The sequence below is a fragment of the Leptonychotes weddellii genome, chromosome 10, assembly GCF_054177405.1.
Source record: "Leptonychotes weddellii isolate Sample4059 chromosome 10, ASM5417740v2, whole genome shotgun sequence".
NCBI lineage: Eukaryota > Metazoa > Chordata > Mammalia > Carnivora > Phocidae > Leptonychotes > Leptonychotes weddellii.
The window spans coordinates 52,500,020-52,521,773 of record NC_138378.1 but is presented as its reverse complement, the minus strand read 5'-3'; the positions used below and the strand labels follow the sequence as shown (position 1 = coordinate 52,521,773).

General features: G+C 51.6%; 1 protein-coding gene across 1 annotated transcript in view; it reads left to right on the top strand.

Moving 5' to 3' along the window:
* The window catches only part of INPP4A (inositol polyphosphate-4-phosphatase type I A), a 110,588-nt gene extending 88,834 nt beyond the window's left edge, over positions 1-21,754 (top strand). Inside the window, exons 19-24 of the mRNA XM_081832304.1 lie at positions 697-851; positions 1,156-1,296; positions 3,572-3,669; positions 7,323-7,435; positions 9,499-9,653; positions 19,032-21,754. Coding sequence (XP_081688430.1) covers positions 697-851; positions 1,156-1,296; positions 3,572-3,669; positions 7,323-7,435; positions 9,499-9,653; positions 19,032-19,164 — 795 coding nt within the window. The 3' untranslated portion in view covers positions 19,165-21,754. The remainder of the gene's footprint in view (positions 1-696; positions 852-1,155; positions 1,297-3,571; positions 3,670-7,322; positions 7,436-9,498; positions 9,654-19,031) is intronic.

Below are 21,754 nucleotides of genomic sequence, written 5' to 3'. Positions count from 1 at the left end.
AGAAAAAGTATAACTAGCACATATCAAGCTCTTGAGTTCACATGTTGTTTATATTTGAATTTTTTTTTTTTTTAAGATTTTATTTATTTATTTGACAGAGAGAGAGACGAGGAGAGAGGGAACACAAGCAGGGGGAGTGGGAGAGGGAGAAGCAGGCCTCCCGCCGAGCAGGGAGCCCGATGCAGGGCTCGATCCCAGGACCCTGGGATCATGACCTGAGCCAAAGGCAGACGCTTAACGACTGAGCCACCCAGGCGCCCCGTCTTCTCCCTACTTTCGTTTTCTGTTTGTTTCGTCTGAGAGGGTAAAAATAGATAATTTTTTTTAAAGAAGTATTTGTCCATCTTTGGAGTTACAGGACCTCAAATAAATACCAAGCCCCACGGAGTAGAGGGATCTGGCCACAGTGTGCAGTGTGGCTGTCTCTGTCCATTTCTAAGGCGCCAGCTCAGCCTTCTGAGCTTCCGTGCATGTGGTTTCCCTCCCCACGCTGTCCTTCCCCAGGAGAGGGCTGGGAACCATGGTGCGACTCTCCACCAGCGGTGTTGCTGAATGTGGCCGCGGGGAGACATGGTGAAGAGGCTCGGAGAAGCCCCCTCTGGTCACAGCCACGCCTGATCCCATCACCTCCCATCTGTGCCCAGCTCTGTGGCCGTGCTGAGCCCGCGGGAAGAGTGGCAGGGCCCCTCTACCTGACAGCCTTCCATCCCTCTCTTGCATCCAGGTGAGGAGCTGGCCATGCTGGAGGACATGAGCCTTGGAATCATGGACCTGAGGAACGTGACCTTCAAAGTCACTCAGGCCACATCTAATGCATCGACTGACATGCTGCCTGTCATCACTGGAAATCGGTAGAAAGGTTTTTTTAATCGTCAAAGCTAGCCCTGTGTTTGAATTTATGTTCATTACATGTGACGTACTTTTCATTTTTTTATTGTGTCTCTTTCAGTTAAAGACATTGATCATAGTCTTCTGTGTTAATTTCACAGACCTTTAAAGTTCATGACCAGCACTTTGGAAACGACTGAGCCAGACGGCCAGTCTGCACTCTCGTATCGAGGCCAGCTTGGTTTTCCTCTTCTCACTCGCCTCCTCTCCTGCCTCTCCCTTGTCACAGCCCTCACCCGTCCTCTGCGTCTCTTCACTGTTTTGCAGTGATGGGTTTAACGTGCGGATCCCACTACCGGGCCCCCTGTTCGACGCGCTGCCCCGGGAGATCCAGAGCGGCATGCTGCTGCGGGTGCAGCCCGTCCTCTTCAATGTGGGCATCAACGAGCAGCAGACACTGGCCGAGAGGTGCGGGCCAGCTCTCACGGGGCCCGGGGTGGGTGGAGTGGTCGCTGTGGTGATGTAGAAAATGTCATTAGCCCTCTTCAGGCTCTGAGCGCTGCAGAGACTTTGTCATCCCCCGCTCCCCTTTGGCCAGTGTTCTTGAAGTGCAGCCATAGACCCAGCCCTGTGTTTGGTGCTGGGGACACAAGGATGAGCCAGATGTGGTCTGTATCCTCAAGAGACTTGGGCTGGTAGGAGAGAGATGTGGGCGCCAAGAATGAAGATGAATGCAGGGAGTAGGGGTCCTAATGGGAGACCCAGGGAGAGGGTCTGGGAAGGCTTCCTGGACGGGATGATGGCTAAATTGAGTTTTGAAGAGTAAGTAGGATTTAGTCAGATGAGGAGGTGGAGGAAAGACCTGGCATCTCAGGTCAATGAGCGTGAGCAAAGGCAGATGGGGAGAAACCGTGTGGGGGCTGGAGGCGAGGTTAGAGAGGCCTGTATGCCAGGCGAGAGCCTTGCCTTGATTTTCCAAAGGCCTATGTCTTGTAAGCTCCCTCCAGGTTCCCCTGCCAGGCAACAGGGAGGAGTCACATGTGCCCATGTGTGCAAGTGTGTGTGTGTGTGTGTGTGTGCACGCACGTGTGTGTTGGAGAGGAGGGTTTGGGCATGTGTAATGACCTTCCACTAGTAAATGAAAATCTTTCCTGTTTTATCATTATATTCATGTGGCATATGCATTTTAGAATAAAAAGTTATTTAGAAGTACTTGCTATGCAGGGAATTTGGTCTCTAGGATGATGTCCTATCTTCCTTTTGGGCCTTTGGAACCCAATGGTCACTATCCATTGATCCCTAAGTATAGGGTCACCCCCACTGAGCAATGTGGTATGGCTGGTGGGAGACATCAAAGAAGTGTGAGTAGAGCAGGACACAATCACATCTACATAGTAAGTGGATCACTTGCTGCTCACGTGCCGGAATTTATATGAGGGGGACAGGTATAAAGAGGAGGTTGTTGGAAAGGGTCCAGACGAGAGGCAGTGAGCTGGATCAGGCAGGGGGTAGTACAGATGGAGAAGGGACAGACTGAAGGACTATTTCAGTGGTGAAATGGAGGGTTTGGTCTTCAGCTGGGCAGGGTGTGAAAGAGACGGTGAAGAGAATAACAGACCTAGGCTTCCAGGTCGGTAGTGAGTGGGTGTTGCCACCACCCCCTGAGCCCAGGAACCGGGAAAAAGGTCATGCTCAGGGGCAGATGGAGGCTGGCTTAGGCTGGGGCCACCAGCCCAGGAAGCAGAGACCTCTAGGGTATGAGCAGAACTGGAGGAGCCCACTTCATGGAGAGGAGGCAGCATCAGGAGGCCGGCAGGGAGTTGTCCCAGTGAGGACAGTGATGCTCCCTGTGTCTGGCAGCTGCCATTCCTGATGACTGCAGGAGCAGTTTCTGGAAAGGGTTGAGGCAAGGCCACATCACAGAGAGCAGAGAAGCAGGTGGAGGATGATGAGACAGTGGGGATGGGGAAGACTTGGCGAGTGCCAGGTCTTTGCTCATTCATCCGCTTTTGGGACACTGTCCCCTCAGCTCATAAACAAGCCCAGCTCACTGTGTCCTGGGGCAGTCCCCAAGGGAGCAGGTGCCTAGAGGAAAAGCCCTTGCGGGCATCAGGGTGGATGGGACTGTGATGGACCCGCAGGAGGGAATCCTGCCCGCTGAAGGATGACCTGGGACCATGAAGAGGCTGATGTGCACGGAGGTCACTCAGCAGGGCAGTGGTGGAGCTGGACTGGGCATCCAGGCCTAATGACCACCTTGCATGACCACCTCTGGCATGTCCTGGCTACCTGGGAGGTGTGCACAGGTTGAGCCTGCATGGAGGGACGTGCGCTAGGGCCTCACATACAGCCCAGGAGGAGCAACTAGTCAGGTGTGGTTATCCAGCAGACAGAGTGACTTGCACTTCAGGTACAGGACTGGGTCCTCACTCCCCAGCCAGAGCCTCAGTGCTGTCCCCTCTTGTAAGCACCTCCAGGATGGGAGGACACAGGGCCTCCCAGCGAGTGTCCATGAGAGGGGTTTGTATGCATGCCGCACGAGGGTCTGGGACAGATAGAGTTCCGGTCATCTTTGAGGCACATCTATAACAAATGTGCATGGTTCCCACTAATGAAATGTATTTAAACAAGTCACTGACAAGGTAGAGATGGCGTCATGCTTGGTAGGAGGAAAGCGGCTTAGAGGTTAGCTGCTGCGCTAACCCTTGAGAGAACTCATGGTGTCCCCGTCTGACCTCCGAAGGTTTGGCGATACATCTTTACAAGAAGTTATCAACGTGGAAAGTTTGGTGCGGTTAAACTCCTACTTTGAGCAGTTTAAAGAGGTTTTGCCTGAGGACTGTAAGTATTTCTTCACTCACGGTAGGTTTGTTTTTCACCTGTCATCTGCCCTATATCACTTTGGGTGTTGGAGCCTTCCCTGCCACTCAGGCTGTCCGCTCACCCAGCATCCGGATGCTGCCTCCACACGCACGATTCCCCCTTTGCCCCCCGGTCCCCACCCCCGGCAGCCTGTTCACCTACTCAGACTCTGCCCGGCTTGAGTCCCCCCTGCGGAGAAGCTTCCCCCAGGCTGTGGCCCTTGCTGATTCTTCTCTGGCTGGTTTTCCTGTCCCCTGGATACTGCGGGGCTTTCTCACAAGCTGTCCCGGCCACTGGTGTTCACTGATACCAGTGGTGTATGTTGTGTTCCTGCTGGTAGGACAGGTGGGGTCACAGAGGCAGGGCCCCCACTCGGCGCCGCGCTGGAGTGAGCAACCCGTGCGCCTCCCCCTGTGGCGCGTAGAGTGAGATGCTGGGCAGACACTTCGTGCTGGGTGCGGGGGACCTGGGGGCCCCTGTGTGGGTGTCCCCAGAGGCAGGGGTGAGTGACGGCAGCCGTCACTCTGCTAAAAGCCTTCTCTGTGCCCCTGGACTCAGGCAGGGGCCCCGGGCTCCCCTGTCTGTGCATGGGGAATTCTCTCCGGATTTCATACTTACTGAACACCTGCCCTGTGTAAAGCACCACGGGACCCAGTGACGAATGAGACTAGACCCTGCTTAGGAACGGGCTCTGCCTCTCTGCTGGCGCTGCCCGGCTGTGAGGGGGCACCCCTGAGCAAAGGAGGCAGACTCGGTCGCTGGGTAACACCAGTGTCCTTTAAGGGCGATTCCCGAGGAGGAAGATGGGAGAAGGCTTCATTCGCATTCCCGGGTCACTGCTGTGCCCGTCCCCGCACTGACTGCCCGCGACAACGCGACAACGCAGGCCTCAGTACTGGTTGCACGGAAGGCTTGGCCTGGCTCTGAGGCTCGGCACTCAGACCGGCGGCCAAGGGGTCCTGTAGGAGATGCTGTGTTGCAAGGGACCTTGGGCCAGGCGGGGGAGTTGGTGTCAGTTTAGTTCTCGCAGGGAAGCGGTGTGGGAAAACCTTTAGGGATTTGTCTGGAGTCAGCAAAAGAAGTGTGCTCATTGGCTTGGAGGAGGGGTGCAGGCCGCTGTGCACAGTCTCCTCCCTCCGACTTTGACCTGGGGTGTGGTAGGCGGAGAGGAGAGGCACAAGGGGGAGTCGCTGTGCGAGCGGGCTCCCTTGCAGTGGCATGAGCTGGTGCTGGGGAAGAGAGAGCTGTGGGCATGTGGTGGAGAGACAGAGGGCCTGCGCTGGCCGTGGCCACACGAGCTGGCAGCCTGCGGATGCACAGAGGGGGCAGGGCTGGGGGGTAAGGAGAGCAGCCCAGGCACCAACGGCCTTGTGATATGGGACACGGGCCACAGGTGAGGCCGGGTGGGGCACGCCTGTCGTCACCCTGGTCAGCGACACGGGTGACATGGGGCTGTCTCACGGCTGAGGTCACTGTGTGCCAGAGGAAGGGGCTGAGGACAAGCCTCCGGGGAAAGGCCCCGCGTGGAGGTGGCTTGAGAAGAAAAGGTTCAGCGGACAGGTGGGAGCGAGTCCTTGAAGGCAGGAGAGCAGCAGTGTTACCTGGGTGCTGGGGGGGTGGTGAGGGAAGGAGTCCCTGGGGGCTTCTGAGGCACAGTCAGTGCGGCGAGGGCTGCAGCCAGGGCAAGTAAGTGACAAAATGGCACTGCCTCGATGGGCCACTCTGCCCCAGAGGTCGGCAGAGATGTGAGATGGGCCATGGGGGAAGGAGCTAGAGAAACACGGCAGCAAGATGGAGGAGCAGCTGAGGACTGCACATCGGGGGGCTGCTGTGGACAGGGGGACATACAGGGTGCTCACGGCAGGTGGCCCCGGTCTCCCCAGGGAACTGCAGAAGTGCCGGCCCTGACCACACACTGGAATTCACTGGGGAGCCCAGACAGTCCTGATGCCTGGGCCCCACCCCAGAGTGGTGGGCCTCAGGAGTTCCAGAAACTCCCCAGGTGGTCAGGATTGAAAGCCATAAGTGAGAGGATACCCTGACGCTTTAGCTGCAGGTCACCAGTACCCGGGCTCTCGGGAACCCCCAGGTATTGAGGTATCCTCACGTGCTTCAGCAGTGATCATAGTTGAAAGTGACAGATTTATCAAATCCTTGCACGTGCCAGGCTGTCCACACACTTGACACTTGAGGACACCGAGGCAGGAGGGCGAGTCTCCCAAGGAGGGAGCCCAGGCTGGCTGCCACCAGCGCCCACCTTCCAAGTGCTGCAGGGGTCGGAGACAGTGGAGCACCCAAGCTTGGACTGGAGGGACAGGGTCTTCTGCAGGGTTGGGCCCCTGGCCCAGGCATCACAAAGGGGAGCAGGGAGGAGGGATGGAGGCCATGTGGAGGACAGATGAGTGGGCACAGTGAGCCATGTGGTCAGGAAGTGGGAGTTCTGTGCTCAGTGTCTTGGAAGGCAGCCTGTTTCCAGTGATGTGAGACTCCAAGAGATGTATCCTGGTGATGAAGGCTGCAGAAGGGTGCGGCCTACGGGACAAAAGCAGGCCAGGCATGGGCCTCTCCAGGGTGGACCAGTAGCACTGGACCACAACCGGGGAAGCTGGGGGAGCAGCAGCCCATTGCGCCTTCAGCCCTAGGAGAATCGGAGCTCTGTGAGGCCGAGGAAATGGAGTGCAGCCAGTGAATACCCCCTAAGTTTGCTCAGTTCATCAGTGGGCAGGTGTGCACTGACTGGGGCTGCAGGGGAAGCAAGGGAGAAGCTGCAGCCAATCTGGGGAAGTAACGTGCTGTGTCTCCACCAGGAGACAAGCTTGCCTCCTCTGGGCTCCCACAGCCTCCATCACAGACTGAGCCCCTCAATGAGCGGGAGCCCCCTTTCCACGTCTGTTTCTGCCCCAGTCCCCTGATCAGCATGGTGCCGGGCACATACCAGGTGCATGTGATAATTAGCGTAAGAGCCTGGGTACATGAAGGTGAGCTTGTGTGGTGGAAACTGTGCAGCTGGATCCCAGAATTCCATGTGTTTGGTTTTAGTCTGGGGATTCAGGCACCATAGCTATTTTTCTTAGACATGACCTTGAGGCGCTTCTCTTTTTCTCTGATGATCCTGGGGTTTGAAAATCCCAGGTTTCTTAGGTGAGGTGATCAGACTGATCTTCCAGTTCAAGAGGTCCTGGAAGGGCTGGAGACGGTCACAGTGGCAGAGGGAGGCTGTCAGAGATAGTGGGTCACTCCAGGTCCACGGGAGGAGGCCCTACTGCCCACATCCCCCAGGGGTGGCCAAGCCTACTCAGTGGTCAGTACTCATCGCCCTAAGCATCCTCCTCCCTGCGGAGGCTCTGAAGACCAGATGGATCTTCCTAACTCCCTCCTGCCCTCGGTGACCCCATGACTGTGCTCCAGCCCCTCGGAAGAGCTGAAAGAAGATGAGCGTTTGCCCTTGGCAGGTGGGACTGAAGTGGCCGTGAAAGTGATTTAAGTGCTCCCCGTGTTGGAAGCCAGGGCCAGTCCCTAAGCACACCCCCCCTTTCTTGCATAAGTCACCCTAAGCTTCCAGCTTGGCCAGGCTCCATGGGCCATGGGCCTGGGTGCCCCACCAGCTCTCACGGACTCCCCCTGTCTTGCAGGCCTACCTCGATCTCGGAGCCAGACGTGCCTGCCGGAGCTGCTGCGTTTTCTGGGCCAGAATGTACACGCCAGGAAGAATAAGAACGTCGACATTCTCTGGCAAGCCGCTGAGGTAGTACCTTCGTTATACTGAGGAAAAGAATGATAGTGTTGCACTGGCTGCCAATAGTAATAATTATGATAGTAAATCAGAATCTCAGCCAGGAGTGGAGAGAGCAAGTTTCTCCATATGGACACAAAAAGAAAGTCACTGGATACATCCAGAACTCTGGAGGATACTGAAAGGTGCCTATGAGTTCATTACTTCAGGGCTGCCTGAATTCCAGTAAGCTTGACACAGACTCTATCCCCTGGGGCATTTCATAAGCAGGCTGATGACAGTTGTCACCTCCAGAAGCCTGGGCAATCGATACCAGCTACAACGCACTGCCTACTGCATCTTTTAATAGCTTCAGAGGTAGACCGTGGTGATCTTTGCAGTCTCTTTACATAGTAGCTTTTGTACATTGCAGTTCAGATCTCCTCTTTTCCCAAGTACTTCCAGTATTTTCTCATAAATGTTCTTGTGGAGTTGCGTAGCTAGCCCTTCACTCACCCCTGTCGAGGGTGACCACAGGCGGCTGTGGGAGCCCTCCGCGGCAGCACCGTGACTTGTCCAGCGTGGGGACTAGCACAGGTAGACTCAGGAGCACGAGTGATCCCCAGGTGGCATTCCAGCTCCCGGCCCGGCCTGAGCACCGGGGAGGGATGGACGTCCGGCCCCTGCCCCTGGGGAAGGAGTACACACTCACAGCTGGTTACCCCCGGTTCACAGAGCCCAAGTAGCCATTAGGAGGGCTGTCTCCCCTTTCCCCCTCATGGCTTTCCCGAGCTACTTATTCTAGAGCTTTCCTGTTCTCCTCCTCAGGAAAGTGTTCCTCTCCACCCCAGGTCTCTTCCCTGCAGCAGACGGTCAGCTGGTCATGCTGCTTGTCTGCTGTTGGGAGACCCTGTGTTTGAGAGCCTGTCTTCATGGAGCCCTGTCTTTGAATGTCCCCCCCCCTTGTGCCTCTGTTAATGCCTGTGGTCTACCGGGTACAGGCCCTTATCTGAAGCTCCTGTGGGTAGGTGTTTTGGGATTCACAGGTTTCTATATTTTAGGAGGGGGATTTGGTATACAGTTGGTGCACATATGTGTAATACAGTGCACATCACCTGTGTTTGATGTGGTACAGACATATGATTGAACATACCCAGGGGAGTCTGGGGCAGCGCTCTGGAACCAAACTCACTAATATAGCCTTATTAAAAGGTATGAATGTTTATACAAAATGGGATAAATGAAGATTATAGTCTCATATCAGCTCAGATCTGGTCAGACTGCCAAATGAAGTTGCCGTAAACTTAAAAGAAAAAATCCTTTGTTTTAGGGCTTTCTGCTCTTGGGGACTGTGTACCTAGAATTGTATCTAGTGGTACAAAGAAAATGCCCCCAAATGTCCTTCCTGTGGGGAGAGAAGGTGCCCTGGGGTGGCCTTTTCTCAGCCCGGAGGCTGCCCCACTGTGAGCTCCCCACTTGTGAAGGGCAGAGTGCACTGACCCCTGAGCCCTGCCCAGCCCTGAGGGAGGTGGAGGACGGTGGAGGGCCCGCAGGGCCTGGTGCTCAGGAGGTGGCAAAGGGGGAAGCTCCTCTGAGCCATTCCCATCTGTGCAGGTGAGGAACAGAGTAGAGACAGTGGGTCTGTGCTATGCCTTCCAGAAAGACCTGGAGACTTGGCCAGGGGCGGGACATCTCGGGAGCCGCTCTGACCTCCTGAGCCGAACTTTGCTGCTCTCCTCTGCCCAGGGCCCGCAGCACGGTCTGAACGTGAGGAGATGGCCTGGGCACAGTTTGGAAGGGGGCAGCTGGTACGGTCAGTGCACGGACGGTGATGCCCCAGACAAGAAGGGGGCGCCTAGGCCTGGAAGGAACGGCCCGGGCAGAGGGGGGAACACGAGGGACGGGGACAAAGTCACATGGGGACAAAAGCAGTCCCACGGGCAGTGACGTCGTTTCTGCTGCTGGCTCTGGCCAGACGTGGAGTCGGGGAGCGGAAGTGGCCCTGGGAGTCGGCATTGCCACATGCCGCCACTGACCATCCGGAACCGGGGTCCTGTGGCGTCTCCCTGTCAGCACAGCCTGTGTTCCTGTTGCAGATCTGCCGCCGCCTTAACGGGGTCCGGTTCACCAGCTGCAAGAGCGCCAAGGACCGCACGGCCATGTCGGTGACGCTGGAGCAGTGCCTGATCCTGCAGCACGAACACGGCATGGCCCCGCAGGTGTTCACCCAGGCGCTGGAGTGCATGCGCAGGTGAGTCCCGCTGTCCAGGCCGCCCGCCCCGCCTACCCCGGGCTCCGTGTAAACTGCAGATGAGCCGGTCCCGCCGGGGCGCCCCCGGCCCAGGTCCCCTTGACCCCCGCCGGCATATGCTCTGGTTTGACTTTGGAAAATTCACTGACGTCTGCCAAGTCAAACTGTCGGTGGTCTCAAATTGAGACCGTGTTCCTTTTTAAGTCAGAGGGACAAGAGAGCTAGCAGTCTCTGTGAGCGGGACTGCTCTGAAATCGGGTGCCCTCGGGGCAAGCTGAGGAGTCAGGACGTTGCCCAGGGAAGTCCAGTGCGGCCGCGTGCGAGTCAGGCACGTGGCTGGCCCTCAGCCCCCGCCTCGCTGCGGGTGGGAACGAGGGCCAGAGCTTCCTCAGCAGGCACCTGCTGTTTCCACCATGCGTATTAGCTCCTTTCAAACTTGAGTGAAGAAAACGCGTCTGCAGGTTGCACTGGTTTGCTCTGCTTCTTCTCTAGCCGTCGACACAGTTTGCTTTTCTTAGCAAAGTGTCAAATGAGTGTCTTATGGTAACGGCAGCAGCCCCCCACCTGTCTGTGTGCCGTGGCGACCTCACCCTAATGATGTTCTGGTTCTGAGGCAGCAGGCGTGTTTGCAGAATGAAACCCGGGACTAAAAACTGTCTACTGTTGATCGATGCCTTGTTTCAAGCACTGCTGGGGAGCACCTTACCTCACATACCAAAAGAAAGGATAAGAAACCTGGTTTTCCCGTCTCCTTCAATGTAGCCACCAATGCTGTCAAAGTCTCGTTTCCAACGGTCACTCCTACTGAATGTTCTGTATCGTTTGTCCTCTCACCAAATTCTTTAAAGCGTTCAATTCTCTTATCCTTTCTGTATGTTTCTGCCGTTTGACCTTCTCATAATAACCCACAAAAGTGATGCCTGAGCTCCTGCCTCTTGATAATAGCATTTTGTAGGAATGGAAGTGTGTTGTCCCTGTTTTGTCTTTTCCACATTCATCCAAACCCCCCTCCGTGACCTCGGGGCTTCTATTTATGCACGTACGGAAAGTTCACCACCCTCCCTGGGCTGAGCCTCAGGGAAGCCATGGAGACTCTCGAGACCCCTGCCCAGGCACCCTTAGTCAAGCCTGTCCTCACGGTCTGTCCTTCAGCCTCGGTGTTCCTGATGCCATGAGGGTGGCAGGGCCTGGGCTTCCGGCCACACACCTCTGCACCCTGTGAGCTGCGAGGTGCTGGGAGGGACCACCTTGGTGAGATGCAGGCCTCCGCTAGAGAAGAAACACGAGAAATGGAAGGGGGGGCGGCGGGGATTCCTGTGGTTGTCGGAGCAAAGGTTAGGATCAGGTCCATTCAGTAGACCAGGCCCTGAGTCAGGTGTACAGTTGATGTGTAGACAGCTATCCAGTCCTGGCTTCTGGAACAAATTTGATGAGAACAACAATTCATTCTGACTGCATCTGAGCACAGAGGTCTCGGGAGACCGGGGAGAATGGGGCTCCTTAGAAAGACGCAGGGGTGGCCGCATCTGCTGGCCTGTGGCCCGCCTTGGGGCTGTGGGCAGTACCCACACGTGCACAGATCAACTGCTATGGCTTTCAGCACACACCACTTGATCACCTAAGAAAGTGATATTCCTTGTAGCAAAATTTAAAAATACGGATAAGCCCCTTCACCAGCTGTTCTCACAGCCCCACCTCCGAATCCTCCGTATTTCTACTGTTGACAAGCAGCCATGCTCATGTTTGATGCCTACTCTTGCAGATGTAGACACGTACATACAAGCACTCAGGCGTGAGTGTGGTTAATACACACACTGGGTCGCCAGTCTCTGGTTAATGCACAAAACACACACGTACGCAAGCAAATGCAGCTCTGTGTGCAGTTACGCCTGGTGCTTTAGCCTACTTTTTTCTTTTTTTTTTTTTAAAGATTTTATTTATTTATTCATGAGAGACAGAGAGACAGAGGCAGAGGGAGAAGCAGGCTCCCCGCGGAGTGGGGAGCTTGATGCGGGACTCGATCCCAGGACCCTGGGATCATGACCTGAGCCGAAGGCAGACACTTAACCAACTGAGCCACCCAGGCGTCCCTAGCCTACTTTTTTCATTTAACGGTCTTGTGAGCATTTTTTCGGGTTACAATTTTGAGCACACCATAATGATCCAGTTTGCTGCCATTGAATATCTAAGCCGAAGGTGGTTTTCAGCACCTCAAACCAGGGGGCAGTGAATCCCCTTATGTATGCTCCTGGCCACATCTGCCGCACTGATCCCTTAGGTTAAAAATAGACACCTCCCTAAGGTTTCTAATACAAATCGTCACACTCCCACCCCCTGTCCCGAGCGCCTGCTCTGTCCACCCTCCGGGTGCTGTCACGCCTGTCACTCGTCGGAGCGCTTCCGAGTCTGTAAAGTCGGTGTTGCTTTCCTGTGACACAGGTGAGGACTCCGAGGTCCTGAGTAGGGAAGGACCTTCCTCCCTGGGCCTCCCTCTGCCTCTCTAAACCTCCCCCCTCCACCTCCAATTATGGAAGTCTTTTTAAAGTGTCCTATTTAGGTTTTTCTGAATTTTCTAAAATCTTTGCAGTAAACACATAATCTTACTTACTAATCATGTCAGATATTATTACACAAGAACCAAGCTGGATCATGGCCCCCCTGCACCCGCCCCCGGGGACCCAGTAGCTCCAGCAGCCGGGGCTCTGTGCTCTCCACCGCCTGTCTGCCTGGCCGCGTCGCAGCCCAGGCCATTACCGAGTGTGGTTGTTTTAAGGTGATTTTCTGGATTCTCCCCTGTGGGGAACACATGCCTCTGTCCATAGACAGCAAGCCTGAGGTGGCTGGGTCACTAGCCAGGATTTCTGGCTGTAGCGTGGCCAGGACCTGTGGCTCAGCCGGGAGCCCTAAGGAGGCAGCAGAAAATACTGCGCCATGCCTTGAGTGGAGGAATGCATTTTGGTTCTTTTGCTTTCTCGCTTGCATCTTACCAGATGGAAGAGTAGAGCATGCAGGCAAGGGTGCAGGGCGGAGAGAGGGGGTGGGGTAAGGGGGCAAAGCTGACACTCGGGCTGTGTTTCTCCCGGAGGCCCAGGATGAGCAGTGGCCAGTGATGTGCTAGCAAATGTTTAACAACCAGCTCCCCGCCTCCACCACCACCAAAAAAAGCCCTGATCTATAGTGTTGGCCAGTTTCTGTAGCATAAATACTCCCACTGGGGCTTATTTCCAGCTACCGGTGTGACATCACGGAACACGGAGTTGCGAAGAGTGGTGTACGCTCAGCTCCTGCAAGCCTTTGGGGCCAGTGCCAGCTCACTGCCCATGGTGCCTCTCTGTCCCTGATCCGGGGGCTGAAACATAGAGTGGGCCTTCCTAAGTAGCCACAGTGACAACCCCCCCCACCCCGCCCCCAGAGACTGCCCTGGCTGGGAATGTGTCCCCAGTCTAAACGGCACATCCCGGCAGGGCCACTCCAGGGCTTCCAAGTTCCTCCGGGAAAGCCCAGGAGAACTCTGCTTGAGCAAGGACCCCATGCTACTCACCTCTGGGTGGATCCTCAGAGGCCACGTGTCGTGTCCCAGCATCTCTGCTTCTGTGTCACTGTTGCCACTTTGGTGGACGTCCGTGGAGGATGTGGTTCCAGAGCCATGGCACTTCGGTATGTTTTTTTTCTGGGTCACCAAAGGGGAAAACCCCCAAATATCCTGTGTGAGCTTGGTTGGATTCCGTGGTTGGGGATCACCCTGCAGAACAGTAACTTGAACGTTCGGGGCCACGAGCAGCTCACGCTGTGCCACTGCTCAGCCTGACAGCCAGGGTGAGTCTGGGGAGGGCTCTGCCTCTGACTGAGACGTGAGGTCAACGGTCGTTGTTTGAATGGTTCATCAAGAGGCAGCTTTGGCAAAGTTGGTCGCCCTGCCCCCCGCTCAGGCATCTGTGAGAAGGTCAAACCCCCCCCCCCAATGGTTCTTCATGTTCAGCTTGCTTCTTGAAACCCATGTCTTGGCAGCATGTGGGAGCATGGCGGGGCAGCATGGAGTTGTGCTTGGCCAGCCGAGAGAGCGCGAACATGGAAAACCATTTAGTCAACCTACATGTGTTTGTTTTCGGTAGACGACAGTATTTTTTTCTTATTTTCACTTCTCTTTCTCTCCTTTCTTCTTGTGACTGTGCTGGTTTTGATTTGGTATCCCTTCCACACCCTTTTCTGCACATCATCTTTTCTTTCTGTTGTGGCTCCATCCCATTTTTTGGTTTGTTTTAAATCTTACCGTTTGGTTCTCCTCTTTTTTCCATACTTTTGTTACATCCATTGCATGTGTCTCTCTCTCTTTTTTTTTTTTTTTTCCTTTATTTCCTTTGCCTTTTTCTTTTCCTTTCTCCCAAACTTTTTCCTTTTCACAGCATTGGAACACGGGAGGTAGTCACCCAGAAGAACTTGAGCGGCCTGGTGCCCATCCGAGACTTAAGACTAGATCCCAGCCTCCTCTGTTCCATCCCTTTGTTAGCCCTGAGCCCCAATTTACTGATTGTGTGGCTCTTCCTGAGCATAGCATACCTGGTGACCAAATTGCGTTGCAAATGAGTACCATTGCGAAAATCAGTACTAAGTCACAAGAAAAACAAAAGTGCCAGAATATGTCCAGCCACCTGTGTACCTAACTGGACAGAAGGAATGTGTCAGAGCGTGGTCTGCCAAGAAATATTTCATGCCTTACAGTTTGACGTTCTGTTGTTCTGAACTGTAAATACCTGCCAAATTATTTCACCGAGAGGACTCGTGCGTTTAAATTCCATCGAGTTTTCAGTGCTTGTAACACGTTCTTACAGTGCCCTGTTACTGCATTGTTTAGCTGGCCTGGAGTTGTACCAAATCTCTCACCTTCTGATGTAAAACTATTTATTACCTGTATATCTCCTGTGCCCTGTTTCCGAGAGAAGGGGATTCTGTCTGAAGAGAATTTGTATATTTGATACTGTTCTTTCATGTACTGCTAACCTTTCCTTTCCTTTTGAAGAGAAACGAAAAGGATAGATAGATGCTTTATAACCGGCTCATCTAGATCAACCTATTTAATAGGACATGTACTTTTTGCTTTCATTTCAAAGCGTAGTCCCTGAACTCACAGTAGCAAACACTTTGCAGAATCATAACATTCCTCGCTTGTGTTTATGATTTCCAGTTTGAGACGACACAAAGCTGTGACCGCAGTTGCACATTGTACCAAGTCAGGCACATTAAAATAACATACTGCATGTGACTTATGATTTACTCTTTGAAATCTTTAAGGATCACTAAACTGGTTACAGGAATTAGTGCATATAGGAACAAAAGGCTCATTTGGGAATTTGTTTTTCACGAAGCAGTATTTTTCGTTTTAAAAAATCAAATGTGGTTAATAATGATAATTTTGAAAATCAAAAAAAAAAAAAAAAAATCCCCAAACAGAGGCCTAACCTTTGGGCACTTGTGGCAGATGGAACTGTGAGAGAGAAGGCGTTGCTTGGGTCTGCGCTCTTAGCACTCTTCATGTAACATGGAAATGCCCAGAAAACAAGGTTGTTCATAACCTTAACTTTCACATTTGGCAGAAGAGTAATTGAATGTCTGTAAAGGTAACAGAATAAATTAGGGGGAAATTTCCATGGATTCTGTATAAGAAATTCTCAGTGGCTTCTCTGTTTTCCAGCCCAAACCATGCTGTACTTCTGTTTTTGACCGCCAGCTGGTTCCCCATACACTGGATTTTATGAAAGTGGATTTCTTTTTACCAGTCTAGAAAAATCAGAGTGAATTTAGAGAAGCTGTCTTTTCCAGAAACTTTACTCCCATGCATACACACAGACCCAGTCCACCACAAAATCTGCCCTCTCGCTTCCCTCCCCCAAGATGTCCAGAACTTACTCTGGGACTTCTCTGGTTTGGCATCAGTTCTGAGTCCACGTTCTAGGAATGGTAGAAGCGGTTAGCAACGAATAACAAATGCCAGACTCAGGCCTTAAATCCTAAGACTGTCCTTCTCACACCCCTGGGAGGCCCTTCTTTCCTAGACCCTCTGAGCACTGCAGGAGCCTTAGGGCAGGGTTCCTACCTGTAGTTCGGGAAGCCAGTCTTCTCACGAGTGCCATATGGCCACTCTGTCTTTTCTGGAACAACTGAGGTGGCCGTACTGGGGCATAGCTCCTGACACTCTTCAGTAGGGAGTCTCACCGGGTGCCAAGTGACAGGTGGTGTTAAGTTGTAGCAACACAACACTAGTCACTGTCTGATCCGTGATTCTTTGAGAGGTATGTTCACCTCCTGCCTCCTTCAGATTGAGGTGCATGCATCAGCGCTCCAAGATTTGAAAGAGAGAAAGTAGAGTCCACAGGCCCTTCCAGCTCCCATTCCACAGCTTCCCAGTCCCTGCCCTGGTTCAAGTGCTCCTGATGCCCCATGGGGGTGACACGTGCCTGTGCCCACCTCCAGGCCTGGCCGAGACTATGCACCCATGAGGGAGGCCCTTCTGACTACCGATAGCGCCCCCTCCGCTCCCCGGGCCTGTGGGTGTTCCTGTGCCACTCCCCAGAGACTCCTCCCAGGATGCACCGCCCCCCCCAGCAAAGGGAGGCCGTGGCCAGCTAGAGAGGCCCCTCTGAGCCTGCTCCTCACTGCCAGGATGCCAGCCAGGCCTTCCTGCCCTGTGGAGGTTGGAAAGGAGAGAAGATAAGGTTCTTTGTTTTTCTCTTCAGGGGCTGAGCCAAAAGGCCGTACATTCTAGCTGTCTCCGGTCATGAGGGCTAGCGCAAGAAAGAAGGCCAGGAGATCGGCCTAGGCTCTGAATTGTTGTCGCCGTCTTTCTTCAGAACATCTGAGGAAAGAGACTCATTGTGCTCGCCCTTTGTGCTGAGTTTTACCAACACTAAGGCTTTCTGCTTAGGAAATCAGACTAAATATATATCTGAAAATCTTTTCTGCTTTAGTGAGAAATAGACTGGATGAAACAAACATGGGAAGATGATTCACAAGAGGGGAGTCTGGTATTGGGTGATGGTTTTCAGGCTGCTTCTGAGGCGGCGCTAGCACCGGGAGGGACATTGTCAGTGGCCACCAACACGAGATACTCAGTATCACTAGACCCCAGTGCGTCCAGACGAGTTCCGAAGGGGAAGATCCACAGCAGAAAGGGAGAACCAGAGGAGTCCCCCAAATTAGTTGTCATCTGGGTTTCCATTCTAAATTCTCATTCAAAAAATGGATGTCCTTGAAAAGAAAGCATTTATCTACAGAATAAAAAATAATGGTGGAGCTTTGAAATAGTTAAATCCCTCTTTCTGACATCTATCCAAGACCTTTTTCAATGTGTGCTATTGGCACCTAAGAACTCTGCAGCCGATGAGCTGGATGAAAGTGTTCTACCTTAGGGACGGAAGCCTGGCCCCTGCGGCAGGAAAGTCCAGTTAGCACGGACACCCTCTCCCCTCCGCAGACTTCAGTCTCACGCACTGACACCGAGCTTGTGCAAGCAAGTCACGACAGGGTCGGTGTGCCATCAGCCTCAGCAGTCAGGTTTTGTAAATTCACAACATTTGAGGGAAAGTAGATACGATTTGCTTTAAAAATTAAAATTGCATTGAAAGGGTAATCATGATTACAATTCCGTGTATCGCATATTCAGCCAGTTAAACCAGTAAGTAGTTTCTTTAATATCTGTAAATAAAAGATAATGCCGAAGTTGACAAATTCTTCTTCTTTGCTCCTCAAAGCAGTTTGGCATTTACTACTGATAGGTGGTCCTTGAAAAGTGTGTCCATTTCTATATAAATAGAGAAGCCATATCTGAAATAGTTTGATAACGTGAGAGCTTCCAAAGATTAAATAAGACTAACTGTGCATAGGAACCTATAGCTTCTGCTTTAAATGGAATTATATTTTTATCTGATTACTGGATGTTAGACAAACATGATCGTTCTTTACTCTAGGGGCTCCCTGCTCGTATGGCCTAGGCGCATTCAGTTCAGATGACACACGTCTCGCTGAGGGTTTGAGGCTCTGGTGACAAGAAAGCATAGCTGAGTTACTAAAGTACTTAATAACAAGCAGGTGGATACTTTTCTAAAATACCTGAGCTTATCTTTTGAATAAAATTACTCTTACCAAAAATATTTTACATGTTCTTGATAACGAGACTGTCATTTTCACTTTAAAAGGCTTAAGCAATTGCCACTGATATTTTTTTAAGATGCATGACATAATGGTCTTCATACGATTTGAAATATTTTTTTTAAATCACTATTTCTTGGTAACTCCAGATTTTACATCTCATAATGGGGATTTTTGTACTAAATTTGATAACTAGTCGATTTAATTGCTAGTCTAAGAATAATATAAAAATGTAAACTTCTACTGTGCTTATAGGAAGTCATTTATATTTAGAACCGCTTTTGCCTGTTAATTTGATGTCTACAGCAGAACATTTCCCAGAGAACTCCCCTGATGCTCTCACTTGGGAATGTGAAGCCTGCCTGATGGCTCATCCTCCTGTTCAGCATTTGCTGTGCCCCCCTGGGTTGCCATGACAACCCTCCATCTAATACAGTTGGGGGTGACGCTGGGAGCGGGTTCTCTAGGGAAGGGCACTTGTGGGCTCTCCCTGGCTTCGTGGTATGCGTATCTGTATCTCCTACAGTGAGAGGTGACCACAATGAGGACAGCCCACATGGAGAAGGCGGCCATGGGGAGATCTCAGTGGGATCACTCCTTCATGACACTCCTAGCCCTGAGAGCTGTTGCAGACCCAGCGTGCCATTGCATGGGCTCCCTGATAGCTTATTTGCACCCAGGACAGCTGTCTCCTCGTGGGGATGGCATGTTAGAGCAGCCTTCTCAGCCAGATGGCTTTGCTACATACCGAGTTCTGCAAGGAACATGAGCATTTTGAGTTTGAAGTGATTAATAGCCAATCCTAACACAGAAAAATGCAGCTCTTGGAAAGCTTTGGTAAGAGTAGCACCATTTCTCGTTCCATTTAATTTGCGAGGTAACAGAACGTTTGAACCGCTAGTTATGATCGAGTCCTCAAATTACTTGACACGACACACGTGAAAACCATTCACTGAAAAACAAAAGTTTGCTTCTACTTAGATACAGCGCTGCCTCTGGAAATGCCAGACTCGCAGTCCCATCCAGCATGTGTCCGTGTCTGTGCTTCTTAGTTGCCTTCCTCGTTCAGAAGCCCGCCATCTTGCGTGCATATTGTTGTAAATGAGTCCGGCACCCATTTGAATTAACATTTTTTTTTAATGCTATGAAAATAATCAATTCATTTCATCTTAGTTTAAGTCTTTTCTTTTTTCCTTTTTTACTGCTGTCATTTCTTGTGCTTGTTTTTTTCCCCAGTGAGGGTTGTCGAAGAGAAAATACAATGAAGAATGTTGGAAGTCGCAAATATGCATTTAATTCCCTGCAGCTGAAGGCTTTCCCCAAGCATTACAGGCCTCCCGAAGGGACTTACGGAAAAGTTGAAACATGAACACATGGTTCCTCTAATTAGCTGTTACATACTAAATGTGGGTACCCTGTAGTGTCATATTTGAATTCTTCAAGAAGACCTGAAGGATTGGTTTTTATTTTTGTGTTTTTTAAAAAAAAAATTCACTAAAAAGTCTATATGGAGCATGTTTTCCACTGGAATCAGTAGGAGGTAATGTTTGGCTCAATAGTGTGGATCATAGCGACTGCCCATTTAAATAGCCTCAGCCATAACCACACAGATATCGATAGTTACCTGTATGAATCAAGCTAGATATGTCTGAAATGCTAAAAGACTTTTTAAAATGCCCACTTAGGCAGCTGCACACCTAATGTATTTTTCTACTGAGTAACTCAAAATTGAGCATTGAATTACAGTCTACTTTTAAAAACTCTGAATGTAAAACAGTAAATAATATATTGAATTATTGGATCCTGGGCAGACCAGTAGATGTTAAATGTTAACTCAAGTTCTGGGGGAAGAAGGTAGCTGTAGCTCGTGTAGTGACAGCAAGTGGTTCCGACGAACTGTCCTACCTGTGACAGCCCAGGGGAAACCAGAAGGTGAAGTAAAGGTTGCTAAGTCAGCCTGAGATAAGACTTCACTGGAAGGTGGTACCTGCGCAGCGGCCCACACAGTGGGGTCCCCCTCTGCCCCTGATGCGTCGTAGAACAGGGTGTGTGCTGGAGAATGTGAAGCCAGCAGTCCCGTGCTCTGCAGCTCTGGCTGGTCCTGCCCCTGGGGCACGCCTCCCCTCCTCCCCCCCCCGGGTGTTGAGTTCTGTCACTCCAGGACCCCCACACCTGAGGTGTCTGCTGCCTCTCAGACAACTGGGGCGGGGGGTGGGGGTTATGCGTGTAGGTGCTGGAAGCCTATTTTCAGAACATACGTGCTTTTGTGGGTTTCCCAATTTATCGTCTTCTAGAAGATGGTGCAATCATGTTGGATTGTCTGATGAAAGTTTCTCTTAGGTTTGCAGCACTTGTTACTGTCCTCTTCGCATTCTGTTATGTAAGATGACTATTGAGAAAGTTGAATTTATCTCCTACAGTGAGAGTTTGAAAGGGATTACTAGGCCATAAAACTTAGGAATTTCATAGAAAATTATGTCCAGTCATCTATTATAAGATGATAAGTCTTATCTGCACATAGCAGAGATTTTTCTTAGTTTATACGTTTATCAGTTCTGTTTATCATGATTATTATGTTTACATGTTATTTAAAAGGCTGTAAAAGAAATCTATGTGGCACATATCCATGATGCTGATCCTAATGATTTGTGAACCCGCAGGAAATTTCCTCGGTCTAAAATTTGAGGTGTTATTCGTGGGCTCCTTTAGACATGCCGCTTGGAAATGTGTAACATACTTGGGCTGCTGAGGCACAGGCAAGGCCACCCACTGGCAGGGACCCCGAGGGGTAGGCGCGCAGGTGAGGGTGGAACTGGACGGAAGACCTTCCAGACCCTTCCTGCGCAGCCAGAGCCTGCTTCTCCTGGGTGCCCGTTGGTCAGGTGTGAGCGGATGCGGAGGACGCACCAGGGAGCGATGGCGGCCGCTCATGCCTGTCCCACAGCTGGCTCTCTGTGGAGGGTGCAGGCAGAGACACTCCTGTCCCCCAACCCTGCCGGAGAGGCGGCGGCAGCTGGCGTCACATTCTCCTGCTGTATCGGTCCCTGTTCAAAGACAGTTTCCAGGATGGCTGATTTTCTCACCCCTCCCCCGTTTCATTTAAGTTGTAATTTCTCTAGTGTCTACCTAGTTCCATCTTTTCTCGTTTTAACATCACTACCTTTAAAGAATTCCCTTATCTTTTTAAATTAAATGTTACCCATATTGTTTCCAGAATTTTCTTTCTTTTTTTGTCTGAAGAGCATTAAGTACCCGCATTTATCAAAAGGGAATATAGCAAACGTTGAGTCATCTGTTAGCAGTTTTGCATGTGGCACCTTTATGTGAATTATTTCTGCAACTTTGGCTTCCTGTTAAGGATCACCGTTAAAACTCTAAGACTTGGCTAATGGTGCAGAAACTGTTGAGGTTTCAGTATTCCATGCGAGCACTACTCCCGGCTGCCGCGGGAGAGCGTGGGGCAGCCTTGCGGCGGCGTCACTCCCGCCCCCGCCAGGCTCGCGGCGCCAGGGCACGCCCCCCGTCATGGCGGGCCGGGGCTCCTCCGGGGAGCCGGGAGCTCTGAGTCTTCAGCTGCACAGGGAAAGCCGTTTTACAGGTTACCGTAAAACAGATTCCGTCCAGTGTTCCTGGGAAGGCCCCTCATTTAAAAAGAAACGTTGAGACCTACTGAAAACGTGGGATGTGACGTGGATTCTAAGCACCTGCAGCACAGTTGCCTTTGGTTTCCTTGAAAAATGTACAAATCTTGTATAATACAGTTTTGTCCCTCCGCAGTTGTATTTGCCAAGCTTAGTGAATTAAAGTACTTTTATTTATTTGTTTTGGGTGGGCTGTATTAATATATATAAACATACAGTTACTGTTTTATATATTCTTAGCTCATTCAAAGCCATGTATGCTGTAAATGTGCTAGTCTTTAGAATGACAAACAATAAATAACTGACAAGAACATTAAA